A 26,730-nucleotide genomic window follows, 5' to 3' on the forward strand; every position below is an offset into this window, starting at 1 on the left:
CCGTATATGTTGGCGTTGACCTTCCTAACTCTAGGAAGATACAACTCTAGGGTCCAGAAAGAGAACTAGCTCAACGAGGAGAAAGCCAAAGAAAGCAGCTTAACTATCTGCCCAACCAAAGTGGCAGAATAGGAGAAGAAAATCTCATGCTCACATGAGTAAAATTGAAACAAGCTCATAAAGAATCCAAAGGAAATTCAACGATCATCTAGAGCGTACCTCTAAGATGATGAGAAAAGAAGGGGGTTTAACAATCATTTGGGAATCAAAGGAAATATCAAAGAAAAACAATAAGGGAAAGTAATCAAATATAGAGAAATCATCTGTCTGCCTGACCAGATCGAAACAGCAAAGCAGAAGGGACAAGGAAAATCCCACATTCACCTGACCAGATCGAAACGGTGAATGGGGAACGACTCAATGCTCACCTGACTAGATCGAAACAGTGAACATGAGCAGAAAAAGAAAAGAACCAACCATCTGCCTGACCAGATCGAAACAGCAGAACGGAAGGGAAAAGAAAAAATCTCACATTCACCTGACCAGATCGAAACAGTGAATGGAGAAGGACTCAATGCTCACCTGACCGGATCGAAACAGTGAACACGAGTAGAAAAAGAGAGGAAGGGAGTTCTACACTTGCCTGACCACATTCGCAACAGCAAGTGAGAACAGCTCAATATTCAACTGACCATATTCGCAACAGCGAATAAAGAGCTTCCCAAAAGGTCTAATGTCCGCCTAACCAGATCGAAACGGCAGGACAAAAGACAAAGTCCAATATTCACCTGACCAGATCGAAACAGTGAATAAGGACGACTCGATGTTCGCCTGACCAGATCGAAACAGCGAAACAAAGAGTCAGCAGAAAACTCAACAACCCCCAAACAGGAAAATAAAACAGGGGGAATGAAGAGGTGGTGAAGTATGCCTCCCAGGGACTCTGTCGGGCACCCAGCCAGAAAGGGGAGTCAACATTCGCCTGACCAGATCGAAACAGCGAATGAGAACGGCTCAAAATCCACCTGACCATATTCGCAACAGCGAATAATGAGCCCTCCCGAAAGTCTAATGTCCACCTGACCATATTCGCATTGTTGCGGCACTCACCTTAGTTTACTGTAGGTCATTTGCAATACAATCTTTTGACCATTGTCGCTTGGCTACGCTGATATTATGCATCTACCATCGCTAGTAATATCTCATGCCGTGTATATGATCCATGCATGTCATCGACATCAACTTTGACTCCTGACATTAGTATGAGAATTTATGTTAGACTTTTTGGTCTTTGGCCTCTTCTCCTCAAAGGGATACGACCAAATAAACAGGGAAACTTCTTAAAAAATTAGCTCCTATGGAATAGGGCTTTTCCAACTTCAATCGCATAATATGTTATATACATTGTATGTTTTCTTTATTGAATTGATGCTTCCCTAGAGTAAAGGCATCCATTGTAATTGATAACAAACTCTAATGGAATCATTTTAATTGGGTCAGACCCTATGGTTATTTTTTTTTCTTGTAAAACTCTGGTGTCTCTTTCAATTCTTGCAATCCACTTTTATCTATGTGTTTGCTGGATCTTCGTATAAATACGAAGACAATAAACTCTTTAACTATCTACCGCAACGAATGTTTTGGCTTGCAACAATCTTACTATCACTAGACCAGACGTTAATTTTGTTGTGAAAGTTATGAGTCAACAAATGCAAATTCTCAAATAAAAATGATGGGGACAACAAATCGTGGAAAGTCTATCAAAGACGTGGCCGTCGATCTACGACCATGATTTAGTCATTGTATTTCTGAGTTGTTTTATGTATTTTCTTATTTATGATGTCATATTGTATTTTTGAATTGTTTTATGTATTTTTTTATTTATGATGTCATATTGTATTTGCTTTATTAGTTTCCCGTTGTACCCTTTTATTAAGGGAGGTCGTATGTAAGCCCTAGGGGCATTGTCGTCATTTTATTTTTTGAGCCTTTGTAAGAGACTATTTATAGCCATAGTGTTCTTTTTTTCAAGTTAATGAATGAATGATTGATTAAAATAATTCTTCTATTTGCATGAGTTCTTGTGAGAGCTTAAGAAATCGGAGAGAGATCCCTAGGAGAGGGAGGATTGCACATCACCCACCAACTTAGACGAGTCGGGTTCGTGGTTCTATTTCATATATCTTCCGTTCTTCCTCCCACCACCACCACCGGCCATCATCACCCCAACCGACCACGCTCACACCCAAGACATCCTTCCCTCCACAAGCTCTTTCCCCTTACTTGATCGAGCTCCACATACACCCCACCTAGCCGCTGGCCCCCATACCCGAACCCAATCAACCTGCTGGCCCTAGATCCCCTTTCCCCTTTGATTTCCATTGCCTATTTTGGATTGAAATAATTTGGCAGATTTTGAATTCAAATTCATTCAATTTGAAATTTAAAAACTTTCATAAATTACTAAATCTATTTTAGGAAAGTTTCCTAAATTGAGCCCAACTTTAATTTCAAATTAATTGGAATTCTTTCAACACTTTCCTAATCACCACACCCCAAAATAGCAATCTCAAATCTCCCCCATTAATCCTCCCTAGCCCTTGTTGCCGCCGGTCCCCCTCATTAAATCCCTCGGGATTTATTTCCTAATCCCTCCACCCTCTCTTAGAAATAATTCCAAATCCCCACTACCTCTCTTGGCCGAAATCCCCATGATCCTATACACATAATTTCTTTCCAAAAGGGAGCTTCTCCTTATGGAATTAAATTAAACCCCTCCCAATCCCCCCTTGCCGCCGCCCCCCCTCTTGCTTTTCTCTCTTCCTTTAATTATTCTCACTCAAGAGAATATTTAGGAAGTTTGAATTAAAATTTCCCCTCATCTCTCCCTCCAAAACCTGAAGCAAATCCCTCACACTAGCCCTCACCCTTGGTCGGCCACCTATTCTCCTTTTCCCTCTTGAGTTATCTAACTTATCTCATCCATCTCAAGAGGAGTCTCCAAGGAAAGTCTCAACGATAGTCGTCAACATCTTAATATCAAAGACATGCATGGCCGATTCGGAACTTGATTACGACCTCTCCTATGACGAGCAAGGATTTGTTTGCATCCTGCATTCAATATTCTTTGACATCAACCCGCGCATCGACCACACCGTAGAAGAGTACATAGAGCGCATCTTGGACACCTTGGTCGAGGCTATTGAAGAGCAACTTGATACCGTACAGTGGAGGATTACATCCGATCATTGACGAAGGTCTTCCAATTTTCCTCTTCTTGTAATTCTTTAGTCTAACTATCTTTCTTGTGATTTGATTTTAGTCATTAAGATCGTGTTCGCCTAACTCTGCCGAGCTTAGTAAACGTAGGAATTGAGTGCACTTCATTTGTTCTAATATCATTGTTAGATTAGGGATTTTCGTTGAAAGCTCTTATATTTGCATGTTGTTGATTTCCTATGTTATTTTGATGATTCAAAGCTCTTATTGTGCAACTTAGCCTAAACGGAAGTGACCGCTCTTACGTTTTATTTTGTCGTTTTATTTGCTAATAGCTTTAACCATTATTATTCTAATCAACAAGTCGTGCACGTTCTTATCAAGTTACTTTTTGCATTGTAGTCCTACATAAAAAAATAATGGGGATTTATTTTACAAATCCCTTGGTATTTTATATAGTCACTAAGGAAATAACCATCATACGCTAAAAATGAACACCTTAATGTGAAAGCTTTTAATGATACTGTTTATTCTAGATCAATTAATGATAACAAATTTACATATTCATATTATATATAAATATTTTTTTGATGGTAACTTAGTCATATGTGAGGGTTGTAAACAAATAGCAGTGGCTAGATGAAACTTTTTCGCAGAATAGAAAGCCATGACACTCTATGCGTGAAATGTTGCAAGTTAAGACTTAGGGGATTTTTAGTTTTTCAATTGCACATCCTATGATTTTAATCTATGAAAACCTTGTTGCTATCTACATTTCTAGTAATGCCATCTTTCAGAAAGAATGAAATAAATTATAGTTTATGGTACTTAATTTGGGATGTGGTGCTATCAAAGAAGAGATCTTTACTTGTCATTAGTTTAGAACAACCATATATATTTACCAAAGCTTTTGGTCCCCTGCAGTTTTCCATATTTATATGCTGCAAATTTAGGGTAAGTTTTAGCATTAGTATATTATTTTAGTGAAGCTTTCTTTTATGGCTGGTCAACTATGTTTATTTTATTGTCCTTCAGGACATTGGATTCAATTTCCCTATTATACATAACGGGCTGATGGGGACATCAGTTGGAAAGTCTACCGTCGACGTGGCCGTAGATCTACGGCCACGATTTACCCGATGTATTTCTGATTTTAATATTGTTTTTATTTTGATGTATCTTTTATTTCTGCATTTTCCATTTTTACCCTTGCTTGAGGGATTGAGTGTTGTAGCCCTTGAGGGCATTTGAGTCCTTTTATTTTATGCCATTGTATTAGGCTATATATAGCCTTCATTTTGTACTTTCGATGGTTAATGAATGAATGAAAAGAAATTTCCTGCACTTTGTCTTCTTGAAGCTATTGTGAGAGCTTGAGAGTCGAGGATTTGGTGGAGCCTAGGAGAGGCCACCCGTCGTACCCAACATTCACTGCCGGTGGCTCTTGGTTTACCTTGCTTCTTTTCTTCCGTCTTCCAAACACTCACCGCCGGCCAATCTCCATCCATCCAACCTCATCTCCCAAACTCACCCGCCCAAGTTTTACCTCACCATTCCCAAACCCCCACCTCCTCATCATCCCGCCGGCCACCCTCCTCTTAGCCGCCGACCCCTCTCCTTCCCACCACCACCCACTCCACCACTCATCATTCCCATGATTACCTCCCCACGAATTTCAAATTTTGAAAAAAAAGTGAAAGTTTCCAAATTTGTTCGACGCCAAATTAGGAAAGTTTCAATGAAATTCAAATTTGAATTTGACTGAATTTGAATGGATTTGAAATTTTCATGATTAATTAGACGGAGTAAATTAGGAAACGCATAATTCCTCCTCCCCCACTCCCAATCCCCCTCTACATGCCGCCGGCCCACTTTATTGGGCCCCACTTCTTTAGTGCTTCATTAAGGGGATTAATGTCATGCAATTTGAATTTCAAATCCCTTTAATTTCCCTCCAATTTTACTTAAATCTGAGAATAATCTCAGATTTGGAACTTAAGACAATTTCTTGTCCACCCAACCTAATTCTTCTCCAAACCCTAACCCTTTCCTTTCTCCTACAAGCCGCCGGCCTCTCTTCCCTCCTCCATCTCTCTCCCTCATCCTCATTGTTATTCTCTCTGTCACTTTGCTCATGATGAGTGGCCAACCCGGAGCTTGATTTCGGCCTTGCATATCAAGACGCTTCTTTGTGAAGAATTCAGCTAGCCTTTGGGTGGAGCAATTATTGGAAGGTACGTGGGAATTTACGTTGTATCTCCGTGAAGGTGATCTTTCTTCCTTGATTCTTTTACTTTCAAATTTCAAATTCTTCGTGAGAATTTGTTCAAAGCAAGAGATTGTGTCTACTTATTACCATCCACTAGTATTCGTAGGAATTGTTACTTCTTTGCTTTTGGATCTCGTTGTTAAACAAGGGTTATGTTGGAAACTATCCCGCATGCATCGCTTTAATTTTCCTACGTGTTTTGATTCCGTTTAGCATCTTGTGTAGTTTGGCCTAAACGGAAGTGACCGTTTATTAGTTTTACTTTGTTGTTTTATTCACTAATAACGAAATCTGAAATTGATCTTAAAATATTTTGTGCAAGTTTCCGAATTATGCATGTAGTCCTGCATCATGGGCCCTCCTACTTAACAATCAAATTAGTCTTATTGAGTGGGAAGGCAACCAAATTCGGTGCTATCAGATTTGTCTGGAATTCATGTAACGTTGATCTAATGATTACATGTATGACTAATGGGGACTAGATGGTCATGATCATTCTGTCATCAACTATGAAGAGCTGGAGGGTTAAGTTCCTTTATATGGGGACTAAAACAACCAGCATAAACTAGTATAATATCTAACACATACCATGACATAAGTAGGGTTACACGTTATGTAAATAGAGACACAAAATAAACATCGACAAAAAGCAAATATGAATCATACATGATCAAGATGCTCTCTTTATGCTTAGAATTAAGGAAGGATTATCATACTCTTATATTAATAGAATACATTAGGGTTACAAGTTATGCAAATAGAGACACAAAATAGCATCGACATAAAGTAAACAATGATATAAAGAAATATGAATCAAACATAATTAAGATGCTCTCTTTATGTCTAAGCAATAAGGAAGGCTTGTTAGTTTTGGTAACGGAGGCATCTTTTTCTCCTAAATTGCTTGAGAAAATCGGTCATGAGTGTTAACCACTGAATAGCCCGATTGGCTCCATCTCACATCGATTCGCTCCCCAAATGACGCAACTAAACTAATGCCTCCGCTCATTTTCACAAAACCACGCACATAAACCCCCCCATTCAATTGATTTGTACATAGAGATGCCCACTTCCTCTCTCGTTCGCTCTTGGATGCACTTAGAAGCCCCAGCCGTGGGCCCTCTCCCTCTCGTCCGCTCCCTCCTATTCGCGCGACTCTGCAAACAGGACTCCGTCGCAGCCCGCTCTCCCCATTCTATCCCGCACATAACCCCAATTTCCCGTCTTCGGCCTGTCATGCGCCCATCCCTCGACTTCAACTATGCATTCACCGTATCGATCCATCCGCCTAAGGCTACCAACCCACACGGTCATGTGAACACAACCCACTTTCATGTCATCCACTCGAGCCCACAGTCTAGCAACATCAATGACTTCCTCTACTTACCCTGTCTAATTTCCGACCCCGAGCACCCCATCTTCTGCACTTACGCTCTTTCCCGTTAATCAGCCCTCAATTCCGAGTTTTCAGCGATTGAAGAATTGTTTGACTTCAGCTCCAGGACCCAACCTAACAGAAGGATCCTTGTCGGCAGCCATGGGTTGCTTCGTCCAAGGGAATCTTGTAGACCTGGGGTGAATGTTTGTCTAAGGGGACAAATTTGAATCCACCTTAGCTTATAAAGGGATTTGTGCCCTATCGATTATATCCTATTGATTCATATCTCAAGGATTTGATGTCAATAAGGAACGTATTGGCTCTGGCCATAACCGCTATCTATGGTGCCATTTGGCGACAAAACCACTCGGTTCAGAGGGCCCCGGATCGTCGTAACCGTTTATCCTGCGGTGCCATTTGGCGGCAAAACCGCCGGTTAGAGGACACGTACCACGTCCTTAATGGCAGGAGACTGTTTTGAGAATGGATCCTAGTGATATTCTCGACCAGGCATTTGACTCTTTTGTGAGCTGAAGTATTTTTCAATTTGTCCGCCTCGGCAAACTATTGCGGAGGGCGGATGGATTTCGCTTTAAGTGGTTTGATAGCTTTATTTCAATTTTAAATATTTTGAATTGGATTTTTGGGATTTGTAGAGTTTGGATTTTGTGTGGACTTTGGATATTTAGGGAGATATTTGAAAATATTTGTGAACCCCTCCGGTTGAGATCTGCATTCAACACGGCCATCATCGGGGTGTTGGGGTCATTTTTCTTTATGGATTGAACCTTGTCAACTCTGTCGGGCTGTCGAAAAAGGATTGGGTTTGTCATTGGCTTCGTGCTTTTAATTGTGAATTTTCTTGATTGTAGGCCTTGAAGGCCTAATATGAATGCATTAAAACAAATACACCGGTTGCCACAACCATGTATTTGTTTGATAGTTCGAACCCTGTCGACTCCTATTGATCCGTATAGAAGGATCAGGTTCGAACTAGAATTCACTTATTGACCCGCGCAGCATCCCTAGGCGTCACGTATGTACCAATAACACGCTCGCCGGGGCCCATGCGGGTGATTTTTATATTGATTCAGACGTACCCCATTGTGTATCTATGTGTATACAAATTATAGTGCAGGTGCAGGGGTACTTTAAAACATTTTGTAAACGCCTTCTGCCCGCTTGCATGAATATTGCGGGTCCGGTGGTGTAATGTTTTGATGTTGACTCCCCTTTCTCATTCACCGGGGACGATCTTTCTGAACTTTGGAGTCAATGACTGCTAGTTTGGAAAAAACTCCTCTCAGGATCTTTGGTGTAGAGGACTTATCATTTATGATATTTGTAGATATCGGAGCTGTTTTCTTCCTGAGTATAGGATCAAGAAGAGGCTTTGGAACACCAAGAAGTTTAGTCCTGATTTATTCAAAACACTTCTTTCCCTCTGCCAGGAGGTGTTCTTTTTCGTATATCGAGTTGCCCTTGTACCCGATGTACTTGTAGATCTTGATCACCACTGTCGTAGGTGATACCCATACTTGTGCCCAAAGTGGTTCGTTGTGCCTACGAGGTACCCACTGTTGTTATCCACAAGTGATTTGTGTTCGCTGGCGGAGGACTGTTGTATCCACTACGACCCTCTAGATGTATTTGTAGAAGAACAGTTGTCCCTACACCATATCCATATTTCACCAATCTCAGGCGGGATTGCTGATTGTACTTGTATTAGGGATGGATCTTCCATTATTGATCTCCAGCATCGCCTTCTTCAATCAACAGGCATTTGTAGGGATTGTCATAGGAGATACTTATACTTGTGCCCACAGTGATTTGTTGCGTTTACGATATGCCCACTGTTGCTATCCACAAGCGTTCATTTGCAAGGGACTGGTTTATCAGCTACGAGCTCCTAGGAGTATTCGTAGGAGAGCCCTTGCTTTTGCATCGAAACCACCTTTCACCAATCTCAGGTGGTCGTTTGGTGATTGTGTATATTTGCAAGGGACCGTTGTATCCACTACGATCTCCTGGAAGTGTTTTGTAGAAGAACAATTGTTCTTACATCCTACCCACCTTTCACCAAACTCAGGTGATATTTGTAGGGATCGTCGTAGGAGTTCGTGCATCAAGGTCTTGTAACGTACTCTGAGTCACTTTTGACCTACGAATGCTCTTGTAGTTTGGGCTTCCTTGCACATGATTCAAGCCTTGTTCTTGTATGTGTTTGGCTTCAAGCTCAGTTTCATTTAGACTTAAATTCATCAAGTTTACAAGTCCCCTCTTGACGTCATATAGCCCGAGTTCAAATATGAGCTCAAAGCGCATGTCCAAGTTGATTGTTCATAGTCTTTCTGAAGTCCTTGCAAGCTTAATTGAATAGTCATTTTCATTTGGATTTGATTCCAATTTGATTTTATTTTATTTGGATTTTGATCTTTAGAAATCATTTGAATTTTGTTCCGGTCCTCTGCTCATGTTCAATCAGGTTCAAAAGTCTACTGATCTGAGTCCACTGTTGTTCATTTGAGCCCCAATATTTGTTCTTTTTAAGTTCAAAACAGGTCCAAGTGCAGCAACATTTCACCCGAAATTTCGGCAGCCTCCCGGCATCTCCCTCGTTTAGGGGAAAACTACGAGAAAACTGGGCCTTCCCACCACGCGCAATAAAGGCGTGTATGGTAGGTGTCCTCGTACGTACGAGGAGGACACCGCGGCCGGGCTCTTTCCCCCCACCACGCACAATAAAGGCGTGTATGGGGCCTTCGGTACCTATTTAAAAATGCACAGTTTGCTTTCATCCCGCCCGGGGGTACTTGTGAATTATTCCGGCCGCGCAAAGAAAAGGGTGCACCAGGCTCGCCTGGCCTCGCCGTGTGCGTCGAACCGGTTTCCCTCCTACTTCGCTCACTAAAGGTGTGTTTAGGTGGTTTGCCAACTCGGCGGGCACGTTGAAGCAGGAGGGCGAGGGTTGCTCGCTTATCTTGTCGTAGGTGTCGTGCCAGTTGCCTCTCCCACCACGCGCAATAAAGGCGTGTATAGGTAGACCACTGACTCGACACGCATGCCGAGGTAAGAGAGCAAGAAGAGAGGCGACTGTCCGCCTCGTCGTAGGCGTCGAATCGGATTCCCTCCTACCACGCTCAACAAAGGCGTGCTTAGGTGGTCTACCGGCCCGTCGTACACGTCGAGGACGGAAGTCTAAGTTTAAGGGTTATACCTTTGGGGCCGGCGGTCGTTGGTGAAGGCTCGTGGACCGAGGATCGAGGCAAGAGGGGATTTCCTTTTCTTTTTTTTTACTATTATATATATATATATATAATTATAATTAAATTTTATGAAAATTAATTAATAATATTAAGGATTTACGGGATTTGGCCAAAGAAGTGTGTGAAAGGCAGAGAATTACCTTCACAGCCGAGCTCCCGTTGTTGGTTCCGAACAAAATGTTGTAACTTCCGATCCTAATAGGAAGGGAAAGCCGTAGAAGGAGCAAAGTCGGACCAGCCGCGGAGGAGCTGAAGAAGAGGCGCCAAGGGAGAAAGTTAACCTCACGTCAGCGAACTCCCGTTCTTTGCTTCCGATCAAAAGTGCGTAGCTTCCGATCCTTCAGACAGGGGCAGCGTCGGGCAAGGTCGTGGAAGGAGTCAAACAGCACCGGAGTTGCCAGAGAGGGAGAGAGTGAGAGCGAGTTCGGGAGGGCGATCGGAGCAGAGGGATCGAAGCGTGAGGGCTAGCGGAGGCCAAAGGCCTCGTTCTCTCCTCCTTTTAATGACGCCAAGTCGTGCGAAGATGTGCGAGCTGCCGCGACGTGGGGAGAAACGACAGGTCGTGCGTAGATATGGCGACGTCGTGCGAACGACGTGGCTACGACGTGCGGGAGCAGAGAGCAGGTGAGGGTTTGATATTTATTTTCCATTATTTTATTTTATTTTTGCTGTTTTCACTGAATACAGGTCAACAGTTGTATATTTGATCCAAATGGGAATGCTTGATTCGAAGCCCTCACGTCATCGTATCTTTGATCCGGGTAGGAAGAACAACTGCTAGTGCCGTCCCAACCTCCCTTTGCTGGAAAGAAATGTCGAGATATTACCAAATTTTTTAGAAAATGTTCAATAAATAATAATAATAATAATAATAATAATAATAAACAAGTACATGCTAACTTAAAGAATTGCATTATTGTATCTTTGATCTAAGTAGGAATATTTGATTTGAAGTCCTCGCACCGTTTTATCTTTGATCTGTGCGGGAAGATCATCGGCAAGTGTCGTCCCAACCTCCCTCCATGGGGAGGGGATGCTTGGAGGCTACCGAAATTTTGAACGACAAAGAACCCCCACAATTAATTTCAGATAAAATTTTGTCATTTTAAATGATTTAAAAGAAGAGAGAGATTAAAAAAAATGGCACATTTAAATTAATAATTCAAATTAATGAGATTGAAAAGATACTATATCCTTAAAACTTGTGTATCCTTTCAAGATACAATATTTCTAGGTTTTTGAATAGGACAAGAATGGTAAAATGATGACTCAATATGAGAAAAGGTGAAAGACTGAGAAGCATAATGACTTTGAAAAAAGAAATGGCATTCAACATCAATTTGAGTTTAAGCTAATGCTTCAGGTTCCACATCCATTTAAAAGAATCAAGGCCGTGATAATAAAAATTGATTGATTAAAGGAAGGTAGGTGAATTCCTTCAAAACACGTTACAATAAGCAAGGCAAGACATTATCTTCAATGATCATTATTTTCCTTTTAAATAAGTCTTTCCCATCACAAGAGTCCATTATTTATTGTTTCTTCTAACACCAAGAAGAATATGTAGTCACTTTTATTTATGTTTTGGGAGGTTAAGTGATGCAATCAAAAAATTAGGAAAAACTCCAAATTTTTGCAAGCAAAAAGTAACACTTCCTAGGATAAAGAAAATACACGAAATACTCAAAAATAGACCTTTGATATAAGACACTTACAACTTTTGAAATAAAAGTCCTAAACTTGCTTGCAATCATTGAGAAGAAGGATAAAAAGGCATGGAACTTGCGGAGTGAAGAAAGAGTTTAGAAGCCGAGACGAAGGAGAGGACAAGCTAGCAAGATTTGCTAGAAGGAGAGGAGAAGGGAATACATAGCTCGCAAGCTATCAAACAAAACCCACAGGTTTTTTTCCAAAAAATTATCACCATAACATTCTCTCTTATTCACAAAAACACCTTATATTTATAGGAGAAAAGAGGCAGTCAAACAACCCTTAATTTCTCCAATTAAACCACTTAGAATAGGGGAAATGGAAGGACAAAATTTATTCCATAACGGCACCCGAAAAGGCCACATAGAAAACCGAGAAAAGCAGCCACGGGACAGGCAGCCAGGGGAGGAACTGAAGGGGCAGCACAGGGAATTGGAACCAGCAGCCTGGGAACCGGGACGGATAGCCAGGCAGGGAACCGAAAGGCCACAGAGAATGGGAGAAGGACCAGCCATGGAAAGGAGCCAAGGAGAGGAAAACCGAAGGGGCACAAAGGAGGGAATGAACCTATTTAAACCAAATTATGAGCTGAAAAAGAAGCAGCTCCACACTAATGAGCTGACCTTAGTAGAAGATAGAGAAAATCGGCCCAAAATTTTACTCAAATTATTTTGACCCCCCCTTTGCCTACATCATTAAGGATATATAAGGTTTTTCAATCATGAAGCCTAGGGAAAAAAATGAGGTCAATGAAATAATGAATTGGGCACATCAGATTATTTATTGATTTAATTTAACATATTAAGCAATCCAGGTCTTGTGGACACACCACTTGAAGCTACATAAAATGCAACGAAGAATAGACACTAAGAATACCACACAAATGAGGACAAGGAGGAATGTAAGCAATTAACACTTTCTCATGTGCTCTGATCTTTACGTCAAACTCCTAAATACGAGATCTGAGAATACATTGCAGATAATATAAATGTGTTTTAACACCTCGATGATGGTCGTGTTGAAAGTTTTTCTTAACTGGAGGGGACTCTATCATTTCAAATACCTCCAAATTCTTATGAAATAAAAACATTTTCAAATTACTACGATGTCACCCTGTTGTTTTGACATAGATCAATTGGCGGGAACCCCATACTTTTAAATGCTATCAAAATTCTTATGAAAATACAAATATATTGAGAATGATTGCAAAATCACCCAAATGATGGTTGTGTTTAAAGTGAATATCAAATAGTGGGGTCAATTCTCAAAGCCTATTAAATTTTTAAAATCTAATATCTATCAAATTCTAAATATTTAAATGAAAATTTAATTACAAAAAATTTAAACTAAAATCCATTCACACTTCATAACGGTTTGATGAGGATGGTGAATTGAAGAATAACTTCAACTCACAAAGTGCAGATGTATTGTGGAATTTATTACTACAATTCATTCTTAGTTGATTCATGGCCAGCAGGGAGGTGACAAGTGCTCTCTAACCTAGTGGTTTTGCTGCAAAATGGCACTACTATATTATAGTCGTGGTCAAAGCTTATATATTCCCTAATGGTTAAAAGCCCATTGAGTAATGAATTATAACACTCTAAAATCCATTCACACTTAACAACGGTTTGATGAGGATGATGAATTGAAGAATAACTTCAACTCACAAAGTACAGATGTATTGTGGAATTTATTACTACAATTTATTCTCAGTTGATTCATGGCCAGTAGGGACGTGACACGTGCTCTCTAACCTAGTAGTTTTGCTGCAAAATGACACTACTATATTATAGTCATGGTCAAAGCTTATATGTTCCCTAGTGGTTAAAAGCCCATTGAGTAATGAATTATAACACTCTATAAGATATAAAACCCTCTATTAGCTAAGGTTGACTTAAATTCATTACCTTAGATAAATATTCATCCTAAGTCTACAAGATATTCTTGGACGAAGCAACCCATGATTTTCGACAATATTCCTTCTGTCAGGTTGGGTCAACTATCTCTGACTAAGTAGACCCCAGGGGCCATGAAAGTTCGAGATGGCAGAACTATGAGATCTTGATCAGGCCCGTCATCATTACCCTATCATTTGCTTTAAGTATATGGTGATAAATTTGATATCTTAAATTCTAAAATTCAAAACCAAATTCAAACTCTAAAATTGTTGCTATTATACGTTAGTTAATTATTGCAACCTATGTAACTACTAGTTTTTATCAAAAGTTCTCATTTTCACCTATGGGAAACTAGAACTCATATCATAAAGTCCTCGTAAAATGAGGGCGAAATCTATGAGTAGTGTTTTATATCTAAAAATTAATCTGCCTTTTAAAATTTTATCTTGGAATCTAAATCCGTTAGAACACTTCTCGTCAATAAAAGAGGGTGCGAAGAGGCCATGGTACGAATTTTCAGAGCCCACAATGAGGGAACTTCTTCTTTCTTCTTAGAATGAGAAATGATGTTTGCATTGATAGATCGCAACACATCATTAGGCAAGTGCATTTTATGTTGAAGATCTTTTACTATTTTTTTTCTTCTACATTTCTCTTTTTATATGTGATTTTTTGTTAAACCCATGATTTTGTGACATATTTTAAAGGTGCTAAATTGTATAATATTTAATTTTTGTTTAATATTTTTGTCCACTTTTCAATGCGTTTTGTTCCACCTTTATCAATTCTATGGTAATTTAATTAATTAGGCTAGTATGCGGCTAAAAAAAAAAGGCTAGTATGCGGCTCGCTTTATTTCTTGTTCTTATTTGGCATCATAGCTTGTAATTGTTGTGAGGATATGGAGTACCTAATTTTGAGTCTCAACTTATTATTTGGGTTGGTTGTCATTGCCAATATGGATTTGTGCTTGCATTTCAAGCCAACTCAATCGAAAATCATGGCCAACTGTGGATAAAGCTGAGTCAGGCTAACTTATGGTTTATTCATATTTAATTGGTGAGGGAATGAGAACTTCCCATGCTGCACTTATCGTTTTACTTGGCGTTGCCTTTTGTGTTGATTTAACTTTATATCATGGCAGTTACTGCAATGGTCCACTACCTAAACCATTGTTGTCATCATTATCATTAGCCTTTGTCCAAACCATTCGGGTTAGCTTTATGAATTATGAATCATTATCCATCGATATGGTTTGGTTTTATGAATCCTTCTCCACAGTTCATTTCTGTTTGCAACAATAGGTGTTGGACTTTGATTTGCACAAACTTCGTTTCACAATTTTTTTTTGGTTGCTAATGACGGATTATGATGATGATGATGGTATGAATAATAGTGGCAGATCATTATCCTGATGGTGAGACCAAGCAAAATAATAATGAGTCTCCCTTACGTTTGAGTAGCTATGAAATAGCGATCTTCAGATCTTGAATGAGTCTATTAGATACTTATTTTCTTTTCTTATCTATGTGGAACTCTCTTACGTTATATTGATAGATGGGTAAATAATTCTTGATATATTTTCTGTTGTAGGCTTCAATTATGTCCAAACATTTAACAAAGTCTGAAAAGCCAAGGTGAACAGGAGAACCACTTAATACTGAATTCCTTTCTTTCCTTACTGGTTATTTTGTTTGAGATTTTCCCTTTTGTAGAAGATAGCCAAGTCATGTAAAAGGTGAAATGGACTGCTACATTCAGATCTGCTGAGGTGTGGACAAATTTATCTCATTTTATGTAAACTACATATGTTTATTTTGTTCCTGTTATATTTTCTCTATGTTTATTTTCCGTTAATAATTTCTTGTTCTTTCTATTAGGGGTTTGGCTGCAAGTATTTTAAAATTTGGTTTAATCAAGATGCATCGTAAATTAAATGCATTCCATTAGAAATTTAGTAGATATTTTTCTGTATTTGGTTGGAACAAAGAAACATAAAGTTAAAAATAAAAAAATAACTTGGGTTACGAGATGATAATGAAAGTGGGCTTCACGACAATGGCATATGTGTGGAATGTGGATACTCGAAGTGGAGTCAATGGCTCACAACGTCAATGATCGAAGCATATCGGGCTTGGCGAGCTTTGCTTGAAGAGGTCATGGTCGTGGGTTGTGAGCTGTGACGAGGCATCGGATGGATCACGATGGGAGCTCGCTATGTCATGCATCGACGAAATCTTGAAGGGAGGTCGCGATGGGAGTTTTTGATGGGGTGTCATGAATCAATGAGGTTGCGACATGATGTATTTGGAATTTACCTGATTTGGGCAAGCTTCAAATACTCTCAAAATGAACTACGTGAGGTATTCAAAACTCTTTAAAAAAATAATTTACATTTCTTTTACATTCAACCAAACAACCGAAAATATAAAACCTTTGCATTTTGAACGAACCGCCTCAAATTAGTTGAAACAGATATCCCCTTACTAGAAAGAACTTGATAGTCACGTTAGGGCTGTAATCTATTTTAATCCTATCCACTATTTGTTGACCTATGCAGAGATTTTTAGTAGAAAATTAGGTCATACTAGGTGCTCTAAGAGATTTGACTGTTCATTAGAACTAGTTGCCTAATGGTTAGCTTTCTATGTAAATGAGTATACCTTCGTAAAATGTTGATGGTAAAACCTCTGGATTATGGCAAATTATTAGGTGCGGATACCGGACAGAGAGAATCATTCGGATTTTTCTATCTATAGTAAAAGCGTAGTCAAAGCGCAGCTGCTACTGTAACTGTGCTTTTACTGTAGATAGAAAAAATCCAGATGTTTCTCTCTGTTCGGTCTGGATCATTTCTCTGGGTTGATTTATGTTTCATGTTTACAGCAGTTTAACAACCAGGGACTGTTCTGATATGGATTGCGGCAAGCATTTGACCTTTTTCAGGACCCGGCTTCGTTAGGTCAGCACTTGTGAGGTCGCAGGAAGCACTGAAGCAAGCTTTTATGCAATCCTTCTAAAATAGCTAGGACAAAATCTTATATAGAACATGCAGGCATTCTTGTACTAATGTTGGAAGACCAACTGGAGAGTTGCCTGGAGCTGAATATTTTCTTAGCAAAACCTGAAAGTCTTCTCATTATAGTGGTTAATTGAGCAATTATAATTTTATGGCGTCTGGAAATGCAGCTTTTTCCATTGCGCCTATTTCCTACAGGTTTGAGAATTTATTCCTGCTCTTTATTTGGTGAAAACTGACCCAATCTATATTCAGATTTGGCAGTATTTTGTGTTGCTGAAGCTTTGTATTCAGCAACAAGATTCAGATCTGCTTTATGCAACTTTTTTTTTTGGTATAATACAAAATAAATTTTCTTTTTTTTTCTTTTGTATTAAAGATTTTTTCTTTTTTTTTAAATCATATAGCTTTTTAACAGATTAAAATTTAATTTTTATTAGGAATGGTTATTTTTTATATTATATAACTTTTGAAAAATAATTATAAATTCTAATAAAATAGAATTATGACTATTATTGAAAAACAAAGTTGTGAGAAATTTGTTTTAAATGGATCCTTGCTGTTTCTTTCTTGTAAAAATTCATATTGAACTAAACGCTAATCTCTTGTGATCCCTATTGCTGGTTAGAAAATTTGTGGTGGCAGAGGGATAATGTTTTATATCCTAACTTTGTATGAATATTTTAGTACACAAATAAATAATAAATAAATGAGAGCATGTGAACGCCATAAATTTTATATATATAAAATCTGAACCTTTATTGAAGAGATTATGATATGTATACGTGAATTATAAGGTTTGACCCCTATAGGGAGTGGTGAAATTATAATAGTTTAGAGAAAGGAGGAAATATTAGTACAGTCTCGTTGGATTTCATAAGTCCAACGATGGTGATTAGTTGATAATAGTTTCAATAATGATGATTTAGGTGGTAGCTATTTGATTAAATATTGACGACGATGGGTGGGTAGGTGGCTGTGGAAAGGTCCAGAGGAGTCGACTGAAAGTTTGACGATGGTCGATTAGCTGCAAAACCAATGTCAATGACTAGGTAGATGTACGATGGTCGGTGATTTGGTGGAGGTTTGCTGGCGGTTGGTCGAGCTAAAACACAATTGTAAGAATCGGATTGGTCGATTCAATCGAATCGACCCTCATTAAAAAAGCAGGTGAGCAGAATCATACGGGCGACCTAGAACATTGGCGAACGAGTGACCGAGCACACTGACGAGCTTGCGAGCAATCAAACGAGCAATTGAATGAACCAATATGATCGTGTTTGAAAATAGGGGACTCCTCACAAAGGATAATTCCATTCGCAAAAAAAAAAAAAAAGATTAAAGCAACTTCGCTAAGTGATACGCCACTGAGATTTTCACCAATGAACTTTCTTTCTACTAAATAATCGTATGAGTATTCAGGAGAAAGAAAGTTCGCTTGGGAAAAAACTTGACTTATCAAAGAAAAAAGAACTTTTCAGGTAAATTACGAAACTATTTAAATATAATGTTTGATTATTTTGAAGGAGTTTGAAATTTGAATTGAAAAAGAGAGGTGTTCAAAGTTATATTTAGTGATATTTAATGTTATTTTGGACGGTGAAAGTCTACAAAGGTTCTTGAAGGATGTTAATTGTTGTATTAAGCAAGATTATCTCAAAGATTGAGGATTTGGAAAGTATTTGAACATAAAAATAATCAAAGTGGGTAAATACTATTATTGTATAGTACTTACAATTTTCTGTTATATTATTGCAGTTATTTAGTTGTTGCAATTATTTAATATTGTGACATATATGTAGATTGAATGTAAATGTATAAGATGAATCAAATTAATGTATATATAGATTAATATGTAAGTAATGAAAAATGAAATATAAAAATATAAATGAAAGTATTAAAAGAAGAAAAATAAAAGATGGAAAAATGTGCGTGCATGCAAATATAGGAGTTCACCCTCTCATTGGTACAAAATTTTAGACGGCACTCATGTACTAAATGAAAAGGGAAATAAATGAATGAAATAGAAAAGGAAATAATTTATTTGAAAGACATAATAAGAATTTACAATATATTAATGTTATTTAAATGTTAACTATACAAGAAAGACAAATGAACATAATTTTTTTATGTATGTTTATATGTTATACTACAAGCGTAATCTATTGAGTTTACAATGTAAACTCAAATAGTTAAACTAAAATTTCAGGTAAATATTCTAAGAAATAAATGGCTAAAAGTCAAGAATTTGTCTACATAATAAGTAGATTAAATGAAAATATGTAAGAATTGGTTTATGTATATGTTAAATTTGAAAAAAAAAAAAAAAAATAGTGGCTCTTCCATTATATGTGGAATTTTCGTTTGTTAACCGTTTTATGTTATCGAAAAAAGAGTATTAATTGTTTGACCGTCCGTTCCTGTCTTGTTAATTCGAGCCTCCAGGTTGCGTTGTGATACTAGTGGTGTCCGAGTAGAGGTTCAATGGTGGTCGGTCTAGTGAAGGTTCGATGGCGATGGTCCGGTGGTGATCTAACAATCGATAATCGGGGCAGATGGCTTGCAACGGTCAATTATGTGAAAGTTATGTAGTGGTGGCTGGGCAGAGGTTTGACGATCATTAGCTAATAATAGTTCGGCAGAGACAGTCGGTGGAGGTTTGGCGACGCCGATCGGCTGACGAAGGGTTCTTGATGGTATTATTTTGGGTGGAGCTCTTAGATTTTTCAAGCCTAAGAGTTCTGTTGAACCTCTTGCCAAAATATTACTCTCTTGTAGGAAGAAGATGTCTATTTATAAATTTTTTAGAGTATCATTCCCCGCAAATACAGGAAAAATCGAGAGCAAATTTGAGAGCAGATAGGCATGGACTGCATCCACTTCTTATTATTTTATTGTTTATTATATATTTAAATAATAGCGGGTAAGAACAGTCATACTGAGCTCTCTTCGGTTAACAAACCGCGAAAGAAATCTCGAATAAATTGCTTTCATCGCGATAGGATTTCGTCGGTTCGCCATGGCCGCCCCTTCCGCATCCAGCGCAGCTGATGCCGCCATCGCTGCAACGGCAGTGCAGCAAGGGCAGCGGCAGCTCACCGGCGATGCTTGGCAGATTCCAAGGCTCAGAATGGCTGAATCCGGCCGTGTGGAGTACTTAGAGCGCTTCTGTCAATACGTTGGTAAATTCTTGGTTTATCGATCGATCAAGCTTTGATTTGCCTTTTCCCTGCTTAATCATATTTTCTGCGACTTTTGGACTGTTTTGCTGCGTGCCTTAATTAAAACTTTACGATTTACATGCAAACTGCGAATCCTCCTGTCAAGGCGCCGTCGGTGGTGGTGCTCTTTGCCGCCTTCGCTCCTGCCGGTCGCTTATTTACAGTCATAATTTTGTTTTCGCTTATTTTGGGAGGTTAGGTTGCAGGATTTAAGTAAATCTTGCCGATAAAATTTTTGAGCCAAATAAATCTATCTTTCTTAAAATCTTATTTTCGTCCCATTTTACCTAAATTGTTAGGCAAATCAATGCTTGGATTATTTTTGACATGGAAATCTTTCCTTTAGGGGCTGTTTGGTATCACATAGGATTTGATTTAATTAGGATTTCGTAAATCCTCTAAATCCGGATTTTGTAAATCCGGGGGAGCCTAAATTTTGAAAACTGTTTGGTTGGATTTAGCGAACGGACTCTTCCTCTCGCGCTCATAAAACCTTAAATCCGGCAAAAAAGAGGATTTCGGAAATCCGGGATTTAGCACCAAAAAGGAAAGTTTTTCTTCTATGGTGGCTTTCATTTGCCGTGAGATTTGATTTTGCATTCTAGGATGTTTGGTTAGATTTCGCTTAAATCTGCCTCAAATCTGACCTAAATCCTGCTGCATAAGAGCCCCATAAAATCACTATCATGATCAGCTCCCTAATGCTTTAATGAACTCTGTATATTTTGTATAGAGCTTTTCCTTTTTCCTTTTTTTTCTTGTTCTATAAATCTACCTCTTTCCGGATTTGGAATCAGCATAGAATGAGTTTTGAATAACCAAATATTTAATAAATTGTGGGCTCCAGAAATTCGCGCCCTAGTCTCTCTGCAGACTTTTTTTTTTCTTTCTCGAGAGTTTTGAATAGGATTTAGCATAAATCTTGCCAAACGGGATTTGAGAGTCTTGTTGTGACTTCCGATCTGATGTTGTCGAAGGAAGTGAAGAAGCTTCTTAGCAACTCTTTCCACACACTACTCACCTAAAGCACCTAAGGCTGAAGCATCAACGAAGAAATGACGACGAGGAAACGAGAAATGGAGGAAATGAAACACAAACTCTAGACGTCTCCATCTAAATTAGAAATTAATCGCATAATTTAAATGATTTTAAGTATTAAAAATTAATTAAATTAATTGAATAATCTAATTTAGCTTAACTAAATAATTATTTGTATAATTAGCAATTAAAAGATTAATATAAATTATTTAATTAATATAATTTGAAATAGAAATAAGCGATTAATAAGATAATTTATAATATCGTTAATAGTTAAAACTAATTAAATAATATTTAAAAATCAATGAATTCATTAGTAAGATTATTACTTAAATAATTAGTTATTTCAAAAAATACTTAACAAATTAATTAGATAATTATCAATATAATTAGATATCAAATACTTATGTAATATTAAAGTTTTAGGTGTTAGATATGTAAATAAAATGTTATAAAGTGGTATGTATGTAAATTTCCCTTTTTTCAATTATGAGCTCTCTTTTCAATTTTAAATTGGGGATTTTTCCTTCTCATCTCCCATTCGCAAGAATGCATCTTTTGGGATCGGGATGTGCCCTTCTGGCCACTGGCGTAAGATTCCATTATGCTGATTCTCTGAGCGAGTCCATTACCTTCTACTATGGCGGCGCAATGACCATCGGCATCATACTTGTGATACTGATGGTTCTCTATCAGGTTAGGTTACATTGACGCTTCCAAATGGTATTTTGTTTCTTTCATGGGAATGTTAAGTGCATTTGCGGAACCAATATTGAAAATAAAACAGAGAATGGAGCCAAAAAGAAAACGAATAGAGCAAATCTATTAAACCCTTCATCTTTACCAAAAAGAAAATAACCCATTAAGTTAAAAGTGATGGGCAGAGTTCCAGGGACTTGTAATGGCAGGTTTAGATAAGAATCTGACAAGGGAAGCACACCAAGCTACATTCTTGTCCAATGTAGTTGGCAAATCTGAAAGTTTATAATTCTTCAAGCAGTAATCATGCTTGAAATAGAGTTAAACTTGCTTTCCCCAAGAACAGGAGGTTATATGCAAATATAAGGTGACTATTAGGTTCGCTGTTATGCATAGTAGATTAGAGAATTTTTAAGATAGCATTCCTTGATTAAACTCATAAAAAGGAATAAGGCTAATGTAGGTATCAATTCAGTTGATAAACTGATAAAAATGGAATGGAAACTACGAAAGCCAAGCGGGAGTAATAATGAATCCCAATTAGCACAATCAAAGGCTTTGCAATATAAGATTTTGTCTTGAATTTTATCTTATATATTTTTATTTTTTATAAATTTGTCCCTCCTAAAAACTAAGGCCAGTTCCGGCTATGGTGTTGATGGTTCTTGCTTCCATGTTGTTTCAGCCAGGCAAATTGGTTTTGAAGACATTAGTCTGTCTCCTCAGCTAGGTAAATTAGCCTATGCTTATGTGAGAAAGACGGCGGGATATGAGGAACAAATATTTTCCTTCTTCTCCAACGAGCCAGATCCTGCGGCTTTATGTGTGCAGCTCATGGACGAACTAGACAGATGCATTCTTGGGTATTTTGCTTTTCATTGGAGACATGCAACATTTCTGATTAGTCAGGTCAAAACTGGAAATGATTAGCTATATGCACACTCTTCAGTTTGCTTATTTTCATGATTAATTGCTCTATTTGTGCTATCCTTTTTGCTAGATTCTTGATGCTGACACCAAGCCTGTTGGAAAACTAAAGAACATGATTTTGGAGGCTACTAGGTGGGTACTTCTATCTTCACTTTGCCTTAATGAATAGAAATAGGAACATGCTATAGAAATATATAGAATTGCATACAACATAAATGTTTTTATTAATAAGGCATCATAAATTTCCTTGCAAGTTATTTTAACCAAAGTTTTCATGGTGGCTTGGGTTGGTGTGTCATGTTCTTATCCTTGGATGAGAGAGAAGTCCATTTATGGTGTTTGAATTGTATCTTATGTAGACTTTGATTTTGCTAAAAAGCGCTTTCTCCTCTTGGTGGACGCAGAAAGCAGAGATTTGAAAATGTAACAAGGAACTTGAAGATGACAAGGTTGTTCTCCACGTTGGTGGATGAGATGAAAGCCATCAGAATTGGACCTCAAGAGAATGTTGACCACATGGAAGTGATGATTCCAGCGGCCCACTGTGATAGGAGCCCTGTTCTCCTTTTGATGGGTGGAGGGATGGGTGCGGGAAAAAGCACTGTACTTCAACACAAATTACTTAACGAAGCATTTTGGTCAAAAGCGGCAGCAAATGCAGTAATAGTAGAAGCGGATGCATTCAAAGAGACTGATGTAATCTATCGTGCCATCAGCTCTCGTGGTCATCATCATGACATTGTTCAGACAGCTGAGTTGGTAAGACCAATACATCCTTTACACCCTTTTGCTTCTCGTCTTATTATATATATATGTTTTTATTTCGTTGTGGTATCTGATAGGAAATACTTGAGTTCGCAAGTAACCCTAATGGGATACTTGAGTTCGCAAGCAACCCTAACAATAATTGATGAAAACAGCGAGAAAACTTCGAGATTTCCAATGAAAACGATCCAAAAAAACTAGATTGTATTATAGGAATCAAACCAAAAGCAAGAACAAGTAAAGATACAATTGATCCTCAATTCGAGAGGAGGATTGTTCTCTCCCAATCTCTAGATGATGAATCTAGAGCTCAAAACCTCAAAGAGAACTCCAAGAGAAACAATAATCATGCATAACTCTAACTCTAGACAACTCCTCCTATTTAATACAAAAACTTCCCTAATTTCAAATCATGAATTCAAATTTTCCCTCCCTCTCCTAGCCGCACCTTATTTCTTTCCCTATTGACATGCCTAGTGGGCCCCTAGGTTTGGGCGGCAGATTTCCCCCCTAAGGGGTCCATCTCCTGTGGCAGAGAACCAGCCCTTACAGGGCCGGTTGGTGTTAGACTGGTTCAGCCTTAACCGGCCTAACAGTATCCTTCTTTCAATATACATTTGTGCATACTCTGCTTAAAGATTTTCTGACTATTGTGTTCCTTGTTGCTAGACCTTTTTTTGCCCAAACTTCTTAAGCCAATATTTATATCTTGTTATAAATAGTTATTTATAAATATCTAGTTCTTTGTTTTGTAAAGTCGACAATAATGTTTTGCAACTCTTACAATTTAAGAGGAAATATTTTGTTTTCTTAGCCAAATTAGATTATAATGTCCTAATTCAAGTTCTCTTACGATAGGGTCCCTCACCTCAAACATTACAAGAGGCTGCAAGTTGTCAAGCATAGTATTATTAAGAATAAATATTACATAGTAAAAGTTTTTTTTTTTTTTCTTTTTCAAAAGTAGAACAAACGAAACACTGAGTTGCTTCACATATGTAGGTGCATCAATCTTCTATGAATGCAGCATCGTCCTTGCTGGTAACAGCACTAAATGAAGGAAGAGATGTCATAATGGATGGGACTCTCTCATGGGAGCCATTTGTGGAACAAACAATTGCCATGGTGAGGGATGTCCATCTCCGGCGCTACAGGATGGGGCCCGGCTATCACGTAGCAGAGGACGGCACGGCCATTGAAAACTACTGGGAGCCAGTAGAAGATGATGATGACAATGTTGTGGAAGAGGATGGATTCCGGAGGCCTTACAGGATAGAGCTTGTTGGAGTTATCTGTGATGCATACCTTGCAGTTGTCAGAGGCATAAGGTATCATATATGATTTATTATTTCCATATCCCAACCTAATCATAGATTAGTATCTGTGTGTATTTTTCTATTTGCTAATCCTATTTTGAAAATCTGTGAAGTTTATGTGTTTATTAATGTTTTTGAAGTTGGCCCTCCAATTTCCTCTTGACTACATACATAATGATTCAAATCTAAAATCATAGCCTATCTATTAAGTAAGTTAATATGGTCTCGACAATTTATATGTATTAGACCTTGCTGGCATTCTGAACACTTATTCTTTAAAGATTTCACCTATCAATAATTTTTGTTGTTATTAGATATATATAATAAAATATATGTATTCTTTTTAATAAACTTAATCAGAATAAAAAAATGAGATGAATCAATTTCTTGATGTTCGTGCACCTCGTTTTGTGTGTTGTCGACTCGAAATTCAAGCAAATTTTTAATTTTCACTCGTGCAATAATCCTGATGATATTATTATCTATACTAAATATTTTCGACGTTTTGAATGCAAAGACGAAGTCCGTTTTGCAAACGAGCGTTGTTCTGGCAATGTTGCATAACGTCGTGTCTGTAGACTGTCAATTTCGATCATCTTTGCTCAAATCGATCTCGAGAGATTATTTCTTGGATAATTTTAATGTTTTTTTAGCACAATGGCGAAGTCTGTTTCGCGATTGAACGTTGTTTGAGCAGTTTTGTGCACCATCAACTTGAAGCTCGTGCAAATTTTGCCTTTTTACACTGTGTGGTGACCTGCCGGATATTAACAATTTATGAGATTTACATCATTATCATTTCTCATCTCCTTAAAAAAAATGTTCTGCGTACTTTATTTAACACTACTGAATTTCCATACTAACAAATAGCATATTTTTGTTAGAAAAATGTATCTGAAGTCCTTAACTACAAGCTAACTTTCCTGATCTAATTCATGTCAGGAGAGCTATCCTGATGGGCAGAGCAGTGCGAGTGAAGCCTCAGCTCAGATCCCACAAGAGGTTCGCCGCTGCTTTCCCTAAATATTGCAAGCTCGTGGACAACGCCAGGCTTTACTGCACAAACACCATAGCCTCACCCAAGGTACCTATCAACAAGCTTCTTTTTCTCCTTAAAATATGATGATCCAAATCATTAGATGGGGAGTTGAAAGTAGAGAATTAAGAATGGGGAGTTAATTTGGTGCAGCTAATTGGTTGGAAGGACGGTGACAGCACATTACTGGTGGATCCAATTGAAATAATGTGGTTGGATAAGGTGAGCGAACTGAACGAAGATGCTGATAATGTTAAAGAGATCTACCAATGCCCTCCTGCTTCTCCTGCTACTGTGTTAAGTACTCCTGTAGCTAATCCAAAGCCTATTTCCTTATGGGAAGATGCTGTGCTGTGTTCCTCAAGGCTCACCACCCAGCAACATCTCATGGCTTTGCTCCAATCAATGGAAACCACCCAGGTCTTTTGATCAGGTCTCACTCTCTCTCTCTCTCTCTCTCTCTCTCTCTAGGGTTTGTTTGAAGAACAAGTGAATCTCTTAAAATGCTTCTACAGAAGGATCTCAAGTCTAGAATAACTCATCAGGCTTGAGAAATGTTCCTTAAGAAACTGATGCCCTTAATCGGTTTGAAGAAAGTTAAGTTAAAGGGGATGCTTTTTCTACTTTTAAGGAATTATGATGTCTCATTTTGGAATTGGAGGAAACTCTAAGCTATAACCTTCAATGAATTTCGTGTGTTGTTAATGTCTTAAGGCATGATTACCATTTGATGATGTCTACTTAATATTGTAGACTGACATATCAATGTGTGACTTTGGAGTCAAAATTTTAAATTATTTAAATCTCAAGATAGTTTCCTGACTATTCAAATGTGATCATTTAAATTCTAGAGGATAATGTTGCTTCTATTTAGTATCTTGACTATATAAAATTGATCCAAAATAATCTCTTTGAGACTAAGGCCTCGTTTGAGGCATTTTTTTACTACTTTCTAAAGTGACT

At 38.1% G+C, this 26,730-nt stretch overlaps 2 protein-coding genes across 5 annotated transcripts in view; both read left to right on the forward strand.

Moving 5' to 3' along the window:
* LOC110100072 (afadin- and alpha-actinin-binding protein) overlaps positions 1-16,966 on the forward strand; it is a 33,731-nt gene extending 16,765 nt beyond the window's left edge. The window contains exons 14-16 of one of the 4 annotated variants that reach the window (XM_020827462.2): positions 15,337-15,380; positions 15,459-15,514; positions 16,630-16,966. In XM_020827462.2, coding sequence (XP_020683121.1) covers positions 15,337-15,380; positions 15,459-15,465 — 51 coding nt within the window. In that variant the 3' untranslated portion in view covers positions 15,466-15,514; positions 16,630-16,966. The remainder of the gene's footprint in view (positions 1-15,336; positions 15,381-15,458; positions 15,515-16,629) is intronic. The other 3 variants (XM_020827461.2, XM_020827464.2, XM_020827463.2) reach the window with 3 other exon arrangements.
* A 2,718-nt stretch (positions 16,967-19,684) lies between these two features.
* Positions 19,685-26,592, forward strand: LOC110100073. Its single transcript, XM_020827466.2, has 7 exons — positions 19,685-19,944; positions 22,406-22,629; positions 22,721-22,782; positions 23,055-23,409; positions 24,418-24,743; positions 25,674-25,815; positions 25,921-26,592. Exons 1-7 carry the CDS (start codon positions 19,782-19,784, stop codon positions 26,194-26,196), a joined length of 1,548 nt encoding a protein of 515 aa, XP_020683125.1. The 5' UTR covers positions 19,685-19,781; the 3' UTR covers positions 26,197-26,592.
* Positions 26,593-26,730: the final 138 nt, after the last annotated feature.

This window comes from Dendrobium catenatum, unplaced genomic scaffold, assembly GCF_001605985.2.
Source record: "Dendrobium catenatum unplaced genomic scaffold, ASM160598v2 fragScaff_scaffold_542, whole genome shotgun sequence".
Taxonomy (NCBI): Eukaryota; Viridiplantae; Streptophyta; class Magnoliopsida; order Asparagales; family Orchidaceae; genus Dendrobium; species Dendrobium catenatum.